Below are 17,723 nucleotides of genomic sequence, written 5' to 3'. Positions count from 1 at the left end.
GGGTAGCAATTCATTTGCTTGTCATTTGCAAAGATGGTAGACTTAATTAAGTCTACCATCAGAGCTTCAGTCCTTCTTCTGCTATGTAAATAAGCAGATGCGCTCCTACTGTATTGTATTGCAGTGCCTTTCTTGCATTTCAAACACACTTTGAGGTCTTATTAAGAAAATCCATGTGGGAGCTGAGGTTTCCGTAATTGGCCAGATTTCTGTTGTGAGAAAGCTTCTTTCTTCTCTCACAAACAGCAGCAGTTGTGGACGACTCTTCCTAATGCCGCACTCGAGTGCTGACACATCGCAGCCTCATCAATTTCTCCAAAGGAGGCGTTTTGAAAAATACCAGGGGACCCCCCTGCTCCCGCCCATCTCGGTCAGGTCTGGGTCCGTCTGCTTTGGTCCACACCCCAGGGCGATTAGCGTGTTCTTGCATGTGCAACTGGAGCAAACTCAGGGGGAATCACAGCAGAGTTCAAACTAAATAACTGCTGCCTGTGATCTGGGTATGAAAATGCCCCTGAGATGGCCTGGTTTTGTTTGGTTTTTTTAAATGCTTGTTTAATTTCTTGTAAATTGCTGCACTGTGCTGCAGCAGTTTCTGCAGATAAGAAGGGTGTTTATGGACACATAAACATTTAACATCACGTATGAATATAACCCAGTTTTCCTCATAAGTGATCTTGGCAGCTAGATTTCACAACAAAGAAAAGCAATGTCTTATCTGATTCTCACATATGCAGGCCGTGTGTGTGTGCATGAGAGCGTGTATCTGTGCGTGTGTGGGTCCGTGTGTGTGTGATAAGAGAGACAGAAAATGAACAAGTCTGCTTAGCATTTCACCGTGTGTAACGCCTGAGTAACCCAACTTGTTTGAATTTAAGAACATTGCTGAACTGCTATACCGTTACATCATTACATCAGTATGTAGTTACAGCTTTACTGCTATGAATAGAACTGTTACTGCTGTAAACTTCATTTTGATTATAACAGTTCAGCCAGAAAGCTCACATTTAACTGACAGATTAATGGTGCCTATGTTGGCCTAGGACACGCACGGGAAAAAGATTTTTGATCTCAAGATGTTAAAATAGAACAGAACAGAATTTAGGTGTCTAGCTTCTGAGCCAATCAGAGGACCGTGCAAAAGAAAGACATTAGTGAGCGATGCATAAATATTCCCCCTTCCACTGAGGCTGAGGTGGATGCGATGGAGGGGTTGAAAGAGCAGGTACTGCAGGCATGTCAGAGAGAAAATCTGTAGATAAATAAAAACAGACTGCAAGTGTGTGAGGAAGTGCAGCTGGAGGTGCCTGCCTGAGCTATCTATAAGGGCTTCACACTGTTGCTCATATACATTGACATCATGAGAATATGTAGACACATAAGTACAATATGTCAGGAAGGTGTACCTGCTGACTGATACAGTGCTTGAGCCACTATAAACCCAACAGTGGTTCTCAGGAAACAACTCCTTTTACTTTGGATCTTTAGGTCCTTTGTTATGTTTGTTACGTTTGTTACTTTGTTACGTTCCCATTTGAAGTTTAAACTTTTGAAATGTTTCATTTTATTTACATTTTTAGTGCATTATTTCTTTCTTTTTGACCCATTCATTGTAGCTGGGTAATATGAATTTGGAGCCCTCTGAAGAGTGAACAGGCTTCTTTCTGAACAGTTTGGGGTTGACTCAACACCGTACAAGTAAGTCTAAATAACTGAAATGGACACAAATCAAGATAAATGATAACAGAAAAAAATGTTCAATTCATTAAATACAGAACAAACAGGCTGCTGACTGAGCCAACCTCAGCCTCTTAATTGTGAACCTCATCCTTTGTTATTCTCGACACATATCTTGCAAGGCCTTTCTCCTAAAATCTTTCTTTAGCATTGCTGTTTCTTGAACATGTGTGCATACACACAACCTAATGTATTATTATATTTTGTTTTGCTTTGTTCTCCTTTTTTCAATTACCGTAGTTTTCGGGTCATAAGCCGCTACTTTTTTCCCACACTGTGAACATTGCGGCTTATACTGACGTGCGGCTAATGCATATTTTTTTTCATGCAGCCAAAAACATTTTGCCTGGTAACAGTAGACCAATAAAATTGAATATATAAAAGAAAAATATAAGTAGTATATATACGGTATATATATTTACCGGTTGTTAAGACACGTTGTAATGTTGTTTGTGCACTGTTCCGTAAAAAAACCCTAAGCAACGTAATTTGTGTGTTACTGATACGTACGTATACTTAAAGGTAGCTGTGTAACAGGCGCTGTTCGAGGGAAAAAAAGCATTTGCAGTATGTATTTTTGTATGTTACCATAACGTTTATGTTACCTTACGGATTAAATTAAACGTTAAAAATCCTCACGTGTGATGTTTCTGTGTCTATCTCATATAACAAGTGAAACGCATACGGCTTAAAATCCGGTGCGGCCTGTTCAAGTACAAAATTGATTTTCTTTCTAAAATTAGAGCATGCGGCTTTTAATCAGGTGCGCTCTGTAGTCTGGGATTTACGGTAAATGTTATTTATACAGCACCAAATCACACCAACAGTCGCCTCAAGGTGCTTTATGTTGTAAGGTAGAACCTACAATAATACATACAGAGAAAAAAAACAACTATGATATGACCCCCCTATGAGCAAGCACAGCGGGAAGGAAAAACTCCCTTTCAAAAGGAAGAAACCTGCCACGTCCGGTTGGGGTGAAAGAAGGAAGACAGAAAAAACAGATTTGTACACACACATACTTCAATCATTTTACAGTTTAATGTAAACACACTGATGGCTGCTTAATTTACCTGGAAGTGGAAACACTGAGCTGACAGCCCGATTCCTCCTCCCATCACTTTGACTGAGGCCTGTTCACTCTTCTCCCCTCCACTGCTTGTAGTTTCACATACTATCCTACACAACAGAGTCACAGAACTGTCACAAAGGGAGTATAGTATATAAAATAACTGTGTACACACAGGTGTGCCCCTGACTTGCCTTGAGGAGACTTCATATCTGCTGTGGATCACATTGCAAGGAACACCTGCCACTGTGACTGAGCCCTGGATGTCTTCGGCTCTCTGACCAAGGTTGGAGCCTGAAATGGTCACCACTGTCCCTCCCTCGACGGGACCGGATACTGGGTCCAGCTGAAACACAAGAGCAAAGTGAATATTGTGCATGATCAAAACTGATATGTCTCAGTGGCCAAGATAGGAGGATAGAAATGAGGGACCAGCGGGGACATAAGGATGTACTCATGGTTCAATATGATTGACCCATATGTACTGGTTCCTCAGCTGGAGTCACTATCATTTACTTGTTACATTTAATGTTATCTTGTATATTATTTTGAATGTAAATGGAAGAAATGAAATGATGAGGGTTTGGAGTCTGCTTTAATGCACAGGTGTTGTGAGCAAGCACCTCTCAACATACTGTGAGGAACGTAGATATTTGCCTTTAATGGCATAAAATGATAAGATTATGACAGAGTAAATTTGTTTCTCTAGGCATCTGCTGAAGGTGGACATTATCTGTGTGCTCACCTTAAATCTGATTTCAACTTTGATTTTATGATAAAAAATCTAAACATATGAGACACATGTTATTATTCCCCCTCAGCAAATCACAATCTTTCAGTAGTGGAGAGGTTTGCATTTCCGTGTGATCCTGGGAGCCATTGTTTCTGGGGCATTAGCCACTGGTATGGTCTCCCACTGGCAAAACGAGCGATTCGGAAAACACAAATGAAGAGGAAGATTTGCAGCTCAACCACCTTGCCCGGAAGCAAGAAAATGGGAACCTGTCCTGGAACCCAGCTTAGGAAGGGGAACTTGAAGGCAAGTGCCTGCTGATCAGGCCTGTGTCCATGGGGCTTTGCATGCTTGAAAATATAACTTAGATTATGCACCTTCCACATCAGGTGGAGGTCCATATATAAGTCGTATTTCATGGTCATGAAATATAGGTAATGACTGAAAGAGTGTGGTCATGAATACAAGCAGATACAATGAGATCAAATGGGCTAAGCCTCAGAGGTAGGGTGAGGAGTTGGAGTAGAGCCATTGCTCCTGCATATCGAAAGCAGCCAGTTTGGGTGGTTTCAGCATCTGGTTTGCATGCCAATGCCAATGGTCTGGTTCTTCTACAGTGCTTTTCTACTCTACCTGAGCACTCAAAGCGCTTTATATAACTAATTCATTCATCCAATCACTTTTTCTAAGCTGTTAAGTGCTTATTCAGTGGTTACTCTTTTGTGATACACCGTCATATTTACATTATTTGTAAAGTACGAATGATTTGCTTTGGTACCTGGTCAAACTTAAGCTCTCCTCTGTCTGCAGCAAACTCGCAGGCAGCAGCTTCTCCCCCCTCGCTCACATGCATGCGCAAGTGCTGTGCTCAGTCGCCTAGTGCCTGAACTCGGATCATACAAAATTAGGGGGAATTTATGACTGTGCGCTATTTGCTTTGAATATTGTGTGTGGTTTTTGTTTTATACAGTTGTCAGTAAGGTATCCAACTATGAAACAAATTACACTCCAAAAGCCCAGTAAGCCCCCCCCCCCCCCCCCCCCCGCGCGCTCTGCCGATGGTTGACTCCAAATCTCCGAACACTATGTCGATCTGAGAAAGCAAGACCGAGACAGCGAGACAAAGACAAGACCAAGACCATAGTCCGTCGAGACCAAGACAAGACCACGTAAAAGTGGTCTCGAGACATCCAACTCTAGAACTGTGTCCATAGAACAGTTCATTCTAAGATCCCCCAGGAAGAACTGTCGAGTGTGGCTGGAAGCCTGGTTAGCCTGCTGCCATCACAATCCAGCTTCAGACAAGTAGAAAACAATGAATTTACATTGTCAGTTATGTTAGTTTTATGTTAAATGAGAGTTAACAAAGCCCCATGTGTGACGAAAGACTTTTTGTTTTTCCTTTCAGCCCTACTTAATGAAAGTGAGTAAAGTGTTGGAAAGAAGGTAGAAATATCTTACAAAGTGGATGACTGGTGCTGGGCAGGTGTGCTTGATCTCATCGGTGCAGGAGTCTTGGTACACACAGTGAGAACTGCTGGCCCCACCACACCAAACGCAGCCATACTTGGGGTCAGCTGTGCGACACCGGCTGCAGTCTGACCGCCCCACCGAACAATTGAACAGAGTCACTGAAGCAAGAGAGGGTATAAAGTAAACAGAGAGCACTATAGTAGTAAATATGAAATGAATGCACTATACACAAAACTATTGTATTCTAAACAACAGTTGTCTATACTGCAACTATGCACAGCTATGCAAACCCACCATACAGATCCTCAGCGCTGTCAATGAGGAAGTTGTTTTTTCTCCTCACATTGATTGTGGTTGGGTATTCCTCCAGCGAGACTGAGTACACATACTGAAACAAGACGAGCAGTCAAAAAGAATAATGTGTACAGGCTCGTGTGATGCAAACCATGTGTACAGCTGTTACAGCGTACGTCCAGTTATCTGGTTGAGAGCTAATGAAGCTCACTGGTGCAAAAACAGGCTTCGTTCAGCACATGTCCCACGTTTATTGGTGTAACATAGGACTAGTTGTAATGTTGGCTGTGCTGAACAAGTTATCATTAATAAATAAGTATTTCTAAATCATCATTTAAAGGCAGCTTTTTATTGAAACTGGTGTACAAACACACACAGGACATTTACTCAGTTACACTGAGACAGACAATCAGAGTAGTTATCAGTATTTCAGACTTGCAGTAATCTGACCTGATGCGGTTGGCAGGTGATAAAGAAGACTGATGGCTTTGCAGTATCCGGCTGCACTGAGGCATCCACTACCACTGACTTATTCTCAATGTCCAGTACACACTCGTAGTTTAAATCTTCATCCTGAATGTACAGAGTGGACCCACAAATACATTCCAAAATAAACACATTATTAACTTATCTGTCCTGGTATCAACACAAAAGACTTTCTAAAAGTGTTTTTGACTGACAACGTGAAACAAATCTCAATTTTAAAATATGTAACAGAGAATATATGTTGAGATTTAAGGATGAGACAAACCTGAAACAGGTTTAGGTATTGTCCCACCAGAGTGATCTTCCGCTCAACATTGACAGGGAGAAGAGGAGAATCCTGAACTTTCTCCACACACGGGCATTCCTGAGGACACGGTAAAATCATTTACACATACAGACAATACAGCCATTTATAGACGTGCATGTGCATCCTGCCCTCAACGTTTAATATTACGCAGGCACCTGCTCATTTCTTTTTTCTTTCACTGAACATCTATAAGAACTAAAATCTTCAGGGTTAATAAAATCCTAATTAATCCTCCAGCTCTGGACATCTTTGTTTGTTTGTTTGTTTGTTTTTTAAAAGTTCATATTTTTTACTCTGATTTGGACAAATCTGATATAGACAATGGGCAAAAGGTAGTTTGGGATAAGCCACATTCTACTTCCATCCACCAAACTAAGAACAACCCCACTAAACTGTCCATTTACAAAATAAGATGGTGCCCTTACTATAGATAATGATGTATATTATGTATAAGAATTCTTCTGTTCATCTTTGAAATACAAGCTGTCAAAGAAAAGTAAATCCCATAAAAAACGTTGCTGTCCTTGAAAAAATGCAAACAAAATATAAAACTAAGAGAAACTAAAAGACGATGACCAACACAAAGACATGTCCCACAATGCAACATAAGATGTATGAGCAAAGCACAGGGACGGACGCTTAGCTTGTAGCACTGTAATATCATGCTAGTGCTCAACATGTTAACAGCTATGATATGATGATAGACAATCCACTGAACCTCAAAACAATTCCAGTAATGTCAGTCATTGCTGGTTTGGCACCTTTTGCAAACCATCTAGAGTAAAGCTTTAAACTTAAACTTGGGGTGGCTGTAGCTCAGGCGGTAGAGCAGGTCACCTACTAACTGGAAGGTTGGTAGTTCGATCCTAGTCTGTTAGGAAGAACTTAGAAAAAAGTGCTTGTGCGAATGGGTGAACGCACAAGTTGTGTAAAGCGCTTTGAGTGCTCAAGATAGAGTAGAAAAGCACTATATAAGAACTATTTGCTTACCTAGCCTTATTAAAGGGTATTTTTGGTAGATGCAATTTGAGTTTTTTGTTTTTTGCATTTATTTATTTACACACACACACGCACATGCACGCACACACACACACACACACACACACACACCTTTCTAACCAAGCTAGCTACAGTTGGCTGACAGCTCTTTCCTCAAAATCTCCTGGTGGTAGTAAAAATGCTAATATTGAGGCTTTAATAGACAGAAATCAGTGACTACGAGCAACTTAAGCTGTCTTTTCAGCTAAGCAAACTGCCAGATACGTGTCGCTTCACAGTGCATGGCACTGATTTTTTCTTCACCCGTCAACAGGAGACAAATAAGCCCATTCCCCTAAATGTATATTGATTTAAGTGGTTCCTCTTGGTGACTTGTGACAGTAGTTCTTTTTCTGGCTTTGGCACTCACCAGAAAATAAGAGTCAATTGTAGAATCAGATTGGGAGTTCTCTCCAGAATCAAAGCTGAGGTCAATATCTGTTTCAGGTGATTGTGTCAATACAAATGTCGGAATGACAGATGAACTTGTTGAGACCACCTCACTCTCTGGGTTCGTCGTCCTGTTCAGCCACAGTGGTGAGTCATTCTCTTGAGTTTTGGAATCTCTCGGGTCTGATAAAAGGGTTACTTCGCTGGAAGCACTCATGCTCATTTCAGAGGAAGATCCACCAGATGGTTCAAAAGAATGAGAGTCTGTGTGGTGACTAGTGCTGCTGGGTAATGTAGTGACTGTGTGTCTTTGTGTGATATTTAAGCTATCAGTGAGCTGATCCTTTGAAAAATCTCTGGTAGGTTCATCAGTACCCTTTGTTGTTCTTCCCACATCGGAGAAGCCTATGGTGGTGACCTCAGTGTGCTCCGTAGGGACCCGGGTGGAGGTCCTGACAGAGGGAGAAGTTGTAGGGAGGCCAATAGGTGTGATGGAGTCAGCATTGGGGGTTGTTGGTGGCATTACTTTGATTGTAGTGGTGGGGACAGCTGTAGTGGTGGGAGCAGATGTCTCTGTGGGTGGTGGCTGTGTTGTTGCAGTAGTTGTTGTTGTAGCAGTCGGGACAGTAGGAGGTGGAGGGGTCAGTTTTCTGCTGGGTGTTGGTGTGGTGGGGGTTGGAGGTTTGAACTTGACGATGAGGAAACACAAGTGAATAAGCAAAGGGTGGAGGGGGAGGAGAAGGGAAAAGAAGCATGGGGAAGACAAATTAGGATAAAACAGAAGGTGAAAGCAAAAAAACATTAAGGAGCAACTTATGAGTAACATAAAAACATTCATGGTAAAACAAAAAATAGAACAGGGACAGTAAATAAAAAAATAAACAGAACTACAACAAACAACAGAAAATGCATGCAAAAATTGGTATGTGTGGTGCGAAAAGCAGTATGATAAATGCTCATAAAACAAACAACACTCTTAGGCTATCCGTTTCCCCTTATAGAATCTATATACACAGAACAGTTAAAAGTCCTCTCTGTGTCGTGCAGACTCACATTTTGGTTGTAGATAGTCACTCCTTCTGTGCAGACATGTTTATGTGTGCAGACATGCTGGTGGATACACCAGTTACACCCCCAACGACTGCTGATACACCCTTGGCATCTGGGAGAGAACACAGCAATGTTAAAAAAAACATGATCGCAATCTCTGAAAAGGCTGTTATGACAACAACCAGACTCTTTCAGACAACCCAACGCTACATTACACTTACTATACAAACAAAGAAAATAATCATTGTAACTGAAACATATAAAAATTATTATGAATTTTTCCAAGCAATTCCTATGGAAATATCAGGTTAGGGCTATTTCTGTGACCGTGCAGACTTCACTGAAAAATTTCTGTTACAATGCACCAACTAAACAAGTGGCCCAGGTGGTGGACTTCAAAGAAGTATATCAGGAATAGCTACTTAGCCATGGTGTGTCCAGTTGTCCATGTCTGTATTCACAAAAGGGTTAATTAAGCCAAAGTGCTAACAATTGAGACTCAGACACCTAATGTGCAAACAGGCATTCTTACTGCAGTAACAAGCTGGAAACACCTTACTAGCATCTAATGCATTTCGCAAAATTAGATTTAATAATGTGAGTGTGTGTACGCATGTGTCGTGGTTAGAGAGGTACTCACGGCCTGCGTCCAGACAGCTGCTGCACCAAGCTGCAGTTGTAGAAGGTGAATTCTGTCTCTGCTACCGTGACATTTATGAAGCGCAGCGATAAGGTAACCATTACAAACTCTGCAACAAGTAAGCCAGGACACGTTAGCTTCAAGTTGATTGATCAATAAATCAAAAATGTGCACGGAGTAACTACATACAAATTCTTTGAAATATATGTCATGTATCTTTGTCATCTGACACTAGCTATTGTTTGCACTTTAGAAGGAAGTAGCTTTCACATTGCCACTTAGAAACAAATACATGCAAGTTGTGAATCAGTCCAAAAACACTCCAGCCACTATTTACATGAGTTACATGAGTGGATGCAACACCCACCATCTCCATGGCTAATGGGGGGCAGACTGCTGGCATCAGGGGTGGAACATATCACACCAGCAGTAGTGCGCAAGGCCGGTGTTTCTGTATACTGGAAGAAGCAAGAGTAGGCCTCGCCTTGTTTTAGACTGGGTAGGCCTTCTACTGACACTGTAATCTACATAGGAAAGGACAGTATGAAGAAAGAAAGGAGGAAAAGAGACAAAGAGGGCATTTCACTAAAGTAAATGGTTACTTTTTAACTCTACCCACTGAGGGTTTAATTCAAGAACTGGAAACAACAAAGTAATCTTGTGCTTCGATCTGCTGCCCCTTGCCCCTTTATTACATCAGTTTCCTCTCCACGGCTGATATTGTAGAGGCTGAGGTGCTGGATGCTGAGACACTGCTGTGTCTGGTTGAAACTCCACAACCAGTGACCCTGCTCAGATCCTCGCTGGCACTCCCACCGCTGACCACAGCTGAATAATGTTACATGTAAGAAAATCGGATAAGATCAGAAAAGAGAATCATGGCCACAGTAAAGATGCATTTACATCTCCCTGTATCTTAAAGGAAAATTAAGATCATAATAATAATAATACATTTCTTACCGCCCCTCCAGGACACACCAGCCACAATAGGGGTCTCTGGCAGACAGACAGGACTGACAGTCTAAGTGATCCCCACATTCTGCCACTGGACGTTTCTCTACCTGAAATGAAGAGAGAAAGAGGAAGTAAGGCTAAACTAGTGAGGTGATTAAAGTAGATAACAATGGCATTAATGTCCTATGAATCCTATGAAGTCTTTAAAGTGAACCAATCTTTTTTTATATAAAATCTTCAGCTTCAAATAAAGCAAAAATTGTTTATATGTGAACACGGATAATAGTAATAATAGAGTAAGTCAATAATCTTGTGGTAAAATGTGAATGCTTTTTATAGGCATAAGGCTTTACAAAGACTTGCATCAGAGTCCCTGGGAACTCAACAAACTGGCAACCACAATGTAATAACTTGGACTTGATAATTGGTTTATTGCATTACTGTGGCAAATACTGAAGAGGTTGTCTTTGGTTTTTAATGTGATAATTGCTTTAGTGAAAATGGAAATAAAGACAAATTATGGCAAAATGACATAAAAACATTTCTTAAATATTTAGTTAGCTATACATGTAATCTTTAGCTAGCTAGTTTGAATGTTATACTCAATATTTGTTTCAGCTTGCAATGACAGTTTTATTGTGTTTATATTTCCTTTTTATTCACATCAGACTACTAAAGATGGCTAAGTTGCTCATTACAAAATAAATCTGTGATACTTACCGACACGTACGAAGCGAGATATTTAATCTCTAGCTCTCTAATCTTAGCTTCACATTTAACTATGTTTGTCTCAGTAACTATAATAACAGTGTTATGGCCCTTTGTATGTCCCGTTTCTTCAAGCCAGACCAATATGAGTCAGTAGCTAGCTCGGCTGACTAGCTAACAAATATTTACACTGGCTTCTCGCCTACAAACATCTACTGGACATTTAATTCAGTTCAATCCATTTATTATTTATATAGCAACAAATCACAACAACAGCTGCCTCAAGGCACTTTATATTGTAAGTTAATGACCCTACAATAATACAGCTAAACTTAATCTAACTAGAAATTCAGGCACTAAAGATAGGAAATATAACAAAAAGTAATACTATTTATTGACGCAAGGCTGATGCTGTCCTGTGTGTTTTTATTTATGTACTTTTTTAACTTAATGCAGAAAAAGAAGCTTGGATTTAGGAATGCTAATGCTATCTTTGTCACACATTACTATGAAACAGAAACTTTAGAAAGTAGGAACTCTCCTATTTACATATTGTCTTTTATCCCTTTTATTGTTGGCATTGGTTAACCACATAATTTTTTTTATAACTACCATAAACTGAACTTCACTTTTCGCATGCAAATATACCAGCAGTCTCGTGACAAATGCGATGTATATGAGGAAACTGGACCTGCCTCTGATGTGTATGCTAAATGTAAGTCTGTGAAGGTTCTCAGTCATCCAGGTCATTGTAGTCAAAGGAGCTTGCAAAGTAAATGTAACTTCTTCTGCGCTACATCCAGGTGCTCCGTGGTGTCAGACTGACACAATCAATTTTGTGTATAGACTTGCAATTTCCCCAAGTCCATTTATCAGCATCTATAGCTACCCACACACACTCTGTAGGGAGTGTGCCAACACAATGGAGGCCACTTTCTCTGATCAATACCATTGTTAAAAGCGACTTTACACCTCCTGCAGACTGTTGTACAACTCACAGTGGGGTTAGTGACCTTTGACCTCAACAGCCAGCTGGCCTCAGTGTTTTCTTTTACTCTTTGGCTTATATTCTGTTATCCTCTTTTATTAGTAAGAGAGAAACAGCTTGAGGAAGACGCAAAGCCTGAAAAACTCTGACAAACAATAAATAGTGTTGACGATGGATTACAATCCATGTTCAGTCTCGTGTATGGAGACATCTGATTGAGTGGTTGAATGGGGATACTCAGTCAAAAAAAACAAAAAAAAAAACCTGCAGCTGTTGAATATTTGGACTTAAAATATGGGGAACCTAAAACTATCCTAAAGTGTTTATAATTCATTGTAAACTTACCGTGGTTTTGGTCATGATGTAGATATGTCCTCCATTCTGATCCAACAAAAGATCACTGTTAATGGGAGAGTTGGGGTGGATCGTTGTGTTCTCGTATACCTCCACAGTGCCATCTCGGCCAAGATAAACCTGGACGTTTATAGCAGAAAAGCACAAGACATAGAATTCGTGGTATACATGACGTAGCAAATATCAGTCCAACTCGATTTGAATTTCCAGGACAGAAAGGATGAGCGTGATCTATTCCCCTCACTGCAGGACTAAACTGAGACAGGCAAAAAAAATAAAAGACAAAACGAATACCTTCTTCAGCTTACAACTCAAACACAAATCAAATCAGACTTGCAAAGGAGCGCAGCAGAAGTGGGCATGAATGTGATTATCACACAGTCAAATCTAATATGAAGTACAGGAAGACACCTCTGGCTTAAGCAATTCCCAGGCATTCAAACTCTCATGTTACTTCATGTTAATGAGATCACTGTGGACAGAATGGAGAATCAGTTATCCCATTAAGAGGATGCACTCAACACATAATGGCATGGGAAGCTGCTTTGTAATGCTCTGTGACTTTGGAACATTAAAGAGATGTGTCCATCATAAAAACTTTTTTTAAGCTGAAAATGGTAGGCCATCTTCTGGAAACAGCTAGCTAGGAGCAACAACCTGACTCTAGCCTGCTGCTCCTTAACAGTAAACCAATGTTTAATTAAATGTTCCTCCATTATTTGTCATTTTACTATTGCTGGGATTAAAAAAAAAACCACTTCCAGGATAGCGACCAACACCATCCCGTTTTGACTTTTATTTTGAAACTTCTGACATAAACCAATTCAGGAACACCACTGCTCCACTTGCTCATTCAAAACAAGGAAGTTAATCATCAAGATGTCCAGGTGGCTTGTATCTCCACCACGCTAATGCTTCTTTAAGGTATTAAGTGGCAATCATCAGGCCTGAAAAACAAAGCCAATACTGAATTTCCCAGCGCAGCATCTAATGCACACTGAAGGCTGTGTCTGAAAGCAAGTCAATCTCCAAAGAGCTCCATGTTAAAATATCCAACATCCATCTTTAAAGTGTCTATACCTAATTTTCCCCCTTCTGACACCAATAAGGGAGATGTTTTTTCGTAATCACTCACCCATTTGTTAATACTTAAAATTAGGGCTGTGTAGCCAACACCTGTCTGATGGGACTCACTTATCTCAGCTATTTCGTTCACTGAACTGGACCTTTTGACCGTGTTTGTGGTGGATCGTTATTAATGGAATTATCTGACAAATATCACGGCCCTCTGTGTGATGCAGCCTTTCCAAGATGCTTTGGCTCCACTTTAGTGAAATTCTAGTCTTTTAGCACCAATTAATAGGTGTCTGTGTCTGTCTATTGCAGTAGACAGCTGTAGTCAGCCCTCAACAAAAATATGTTCACTTGTGGCTCTAAAAACCAAGCCAGCAAAGAAATCACAAACACTGTTTCTTAAAAATGTCATTATTCATTCAGAATTATACATCCACTAGCCCATCATCTTTATAAGATAGTTTGTACAATAAGTCCTGTCCTAATTCTGTTTTCATACCCTGAGACTGTTATTTACTCATTCAGCAACACAATCCTTATACATTGTCTGAAAGGAGAGACTATAAGCCAAATTAAGCACCAACTGTTGGCAGAATTTCAAAAATTCTGAATCTACAGTCATGGAAAAAAATGTACCCACTCTTCACACACCTATAACTTAATAACAAATAATCTAGTCTAATTAAATGAACAACCCCGAAGAAGCCTTAGGTGAGAGTAGAGCTGGGTGATAGAACGATAACGATATGTATTGCGAAATAACCTTTTCTCGATAGAAACATTAAACTATTGCGATAGGCTTCACCACTCTTGTCCTCTTTAAAAAAAAAAAAAAAAAAAAAAAAAAAAGAACAGCCAATCCAAATTAAGTAGTGCAGAGCCGAACCAATCACAGCCGCAGCGTCACGTCACGTCACGACTTGTTACGTACAGCACAAGTGCCAAGCCGCACATGTGTATTTGTTTGGGAAGCAGCCAGCCGCGTGCCACCCAGGTAATGGAGGAAATGAGTGTGCCGACTAGAGAAAAATCAACCGAGAGCGTGACCGAAGGTTACCGAAGAGAAAACAGATGATGGTTCCAATGCCGGAGAGATTGTCGAACGGAAGAGCCATAGAAGTTCCGTAGTGTGAAGGTATTTCGGCAATTTCAAGTCAAACAGAGTAGCGCGCACTGTAAATTGTGCCGAAAGCAAGTCTGGAAATACAATAAACCGGTGCAAGCTCAATCTCTGACTGAAACCGCTAATTCGTCATTCGGCTTTTGTCAGACTAAAGTAACTGTTAAAACTGTTTGAAAAGCTAAGCTATACAACAAGGAGAGATTGAGAATTTCCTTTTAGTTCTCAGTTTATTTGATATTGACAAAAGTTAGTCAATTTTGTCTGTTCTTCTGTAAAACAAACTAAGATTTATTTTTAGAATTAATATTTTGTTTCTAAGTGGAATTGACAATTTAGTAGTCTGTTTTGTTTGTTCTATTTTGAAACCTAAACGCTTTAGCGGCTGCCTTTTGTGTAGTTTGCAATATTTCCCTTTATTTATCTGAAAAAGTCTCATGTTTCTTAAGTACATCTACCCTGTTGAACTTATTATGGGAAATAAATATTTGAATCAAAACAAGCTGCTGATTATTTCACATTTTACTTACAAATATAGTTATTTGGCTTATATCGTGATATATATTGTTATCGCCTGAAATTAAAAAAAACATATCGTGATATGAAAAAAATCTCATATCACCCAGCTCTAGGTGAGAGGTGATATCTCTTCAAGAAATTGATACAAGTCCATTGACCTTTTTTCCACGCTCCTTAGACAATCTGTTTGGACAACAACACATTTTATTATTATTTTTAAAAAGTGTTGTTTGACAACCTAAGCACACCTTTACTGCTTCTATAGGAAATAAGAGGGTAAGTAGCAGGCAGGTGCTCCTAATCAAATGCACATTAATGAATCATTAGCAAGTGTGAGCATCTCTATAAAAGCAGAGGTTTCAGCAGTTTGCCTGTCTGAAGAATTTATGTGTGTGGGTAACACACTGCTAAGGAGAAAAGACATTGACGATGATCTTAGAGAAGCAATTGTTGCTCCCATCAATGTGGGAAGGGTCATAAGGTCATTTACAGACAATTTAGAGTCCCTCATTCTACAGAAAGAACTTGCAAGACGCCTGCCATTCTTCACTGAAGACCACATTACTGCAAACTCATCCCAAGGTCAGATTGTTCATTGCTCAGGCAAACTGCAAGGAGCCAGAGAGCTTCCTCTCAGACTATACAGGTAAATGTTGAAGTTCTTAACAGCATAATTAAAAAACTGAACAAACATGGCTTATTTGGAAGAATTGCTGCGAGAAAGCCTCTTCTCTCTAAAAAGAACACGATAGCACGGCGTAGATTAGATTTGCAAAGTTGCAAATTTTATAAACAGAATAAATATAATTCCAACCTGCGTGGATGAAAAGTACTGTACTTCCTGCACTCGAGTTCCCACATGTTCAGCGTTCAGTGTGGTTTTTGTACCAGTTAAACAAGGAAGCAGTAAGATGGTCGTTGTTATGTTTTCCATTTTATGCTTCCATCCATTATGCTCGCGTAAGCCAAACAACCTCCAGCTCTAGCTCCACAGTTAATGTACCAATGTAAGAGCAGTATCGATTGTTTTATTGAAACCTTGGTGTGAAAACAAATATGCGCAGTTAGGCAAATGCAGAAATGGTCTTTTAATTCCAACAAAGCAATGCAGGTAAAGCCTGCTGACTACAACCACAAAAATCAAGTCAGTTACACCAATTACAGACCATCAACATACTACTGCAGTATTACATTTAAAGTGGGTCACCAGTTGTCAACCTCTTTCCTCTGAAACACAAACATGCACTCAAATGGAGTCCCATATCTGGATGCTGTGGAATTTGTCCTGCTGTGATACGCTAATCCTGTTACAATAGCTTTTTTCAGATGACTACGTTGAGTGCAGCTTTGATCTGCTACCTAAAAGTACTAAGTCTGGCTCTGTGTCTCACTCTCTCTAGTTGACACAAGAACACACACACACAAACAGAGCAAAACAGGTTGTGTCTGCAATCCTCTTATCTTGATCCCTTCATGTAACTATCACATCTATGCAGATGTTGTTCAGAAGGTAGAAGCGTTCTCTTTTCTTGTTTTGTTTTGTACAGAAGAGCTGAAAACATCACTTAGACTTTGATAAAAATATGAGAACCATATTAGAAATCTACTCTGGACGAAACTTTCCAACAAAACCCCCCCAAAATAAGACCCTGTCTCCAACATGTTGCAGTGTGCAGAAGAAAAAGCAAACCCGTTAAGCGTGGGATCACAAAGGTATGCTAGCCTGTGTTTGTTGGAACACTGTGAATGCTGGAATGATAGGAATCTTCCAGGCCGGAGTCACACAGTGATGTAGAAGTATATGGGAACTGGTGTGGACTTGGATTAAATATCTTTGAAATTGGATTTGTGTGTTTCAGTGTGTTTTATGTGGTGTAAGGTGTGTTTTGCTGAGATGTGAATCATAGACAAGTTAGAGCACAAAGGTAGGCCTGCGTGGACACAGATCCAGTTAAGCCCTGACACTTCTGTGAGCGCGGTGAATAAAAAAATTAGACCACCGGGTAAATAAGAAACTGGTAGAAATATTTCCATGAGTCAGGGGTTTCTCCCTGCCTCCCACTCTGCACGCCAGGGGAGGCTCTCCAAGGTCACACAGAAACAAAAACTAAAAGTCTGAGCTACCTTGTGAAGGGTCCCTTTGGAGTCTCCCAGGAATGCGATGCTATGTCCATCCCTGACACTGACTGCCACGGCGGTGAGACGGGCAGATGAGGTGTGCCATGCGGGTTTAGCTTTCAGCGGTTCCCTGTTTGCCATTGGACTTGGGGTGTGGTCGGAGCCGCAGGGATATGCCTTCAGGGTATTCTAAAACATGTGACGGGATAGAGAGTTTGTCTTGCTGGTTCATCTTCAAATAAACACAACAGAGACTTTTATTGCTACAATTTCAAGCTACATTTTAATTTTTATATCACATTTCAAATACAGCTAATATTTTTCCCCTGTTGTTTTAAGTCATGCCAAACATCTAAAGCTTTAGAGCAAATAAGTTTATATTCCCACTGTTGCCTCAGAGCCTCTGAATCCTCTTAATACATCATAAGAGGATTGCACCATAGATTAAAGCAGACTCATTCAGAGACATAGTCTCTCCTTTCCTTTGGTTTTGCAAAGCAACCACTCCAAATTCCGCTTTTCCACTAAGTCTCTGAGCTCTGCTTCTAGATAATTGGCCCTGGAGGAGGAGGAGGATGAGGAGGACGAGGAGGAGTGGGTAGAATGAGAGATCTTTTTTTAGTTTGCTCAGTTTGTTTATTAAGAAAATAATGATAACGTTTCATTGCTAG

At 40.3% G+C, this 17,723-nt stretch overlaps 1 protein-coding gene across 2 annotated transcripts in view; it reads right to left on the bottom strand.

Annotated features, from left to right (window-relative positions):
• plxnb1a (plexin b1a) overlaps positions 1-17,723 on the bottom strand; it is a 70,145-nt gene that overhangs the window by 17,200 nt on the left and 35,222 nt on the right. The window contains exons 5-18 of one of the 2 annotated variants that reach the window (XM_085145407.1): positions 17,059-17,241; positions 12,213-12,341; positions 10,178-10,278; positions 9,913-10,045; positions 9,585-9,741; positions 9,218-9,326; positions 8,581-8,689; positions 7,508-8,215; positions 6,058-6,156; positions 5,757-5,879; positions 5,307-5,400; positions 5,001-5,170; positions 3,001-3,152; positions 2,811-2,916 (exon numbers count right to left, since the gene is read on the bottom strand). In XM_085145407.1, coding sequence (XP_085001533.1) covers positions 2,811-2,916; positions 3,001-3,152; positions 5,001-5,170; positions 5,307-5,400; positions 5,757-5,879; positions 6,058-6,156; positions 7,508-8,215; positions 8,581-8,689; positions 9,218-9,326; positions 9,585-9,741; positions 9,913-10,045; positions 10,178-10,278; positions 12,213-12,341; positions 17,059-17,241 — 2,373 coding nt within the window. The remainder of the gene's footprint in view (positions 1-2,810; positions 2,917-3,000; positions 3,153-5,000; positions 5,171-5,306; positions 5,401-5,756; positions 5,880-6,057; positions 6,157-7,507; positions 8,216-8,580; positions 8,690-9,217; positions 9,327-9,584; positions 9,742-9,912; positions 10,046-10,177; positions 10,279-12,212; positions 12,342-17,058; positions 17,242-17,723) is intronic. The other variant, XM_085145408.1, reaches the window with a different exon arrangement.

Source organism: Neolamprologus multifasciatus, chromosome 20 (genome assembly GCF_963576455.1).
Source record: "Neolamprologus multifasciatus chromosome 20, fNeoMul1.2, whole genome shotgun sequence".
Classification (NCBI taxonomy): Eukaryota; Metazoa; Chordata; class Actinopteri; order Cichliformes; family Cichlidae; genus Neolamprologus; species Neolamprologus multifasciatus.
Note: the sequence above shows the minus strand (reverse complement) of the source record. Positions and strands in the feature narration are given on the sequence as shown.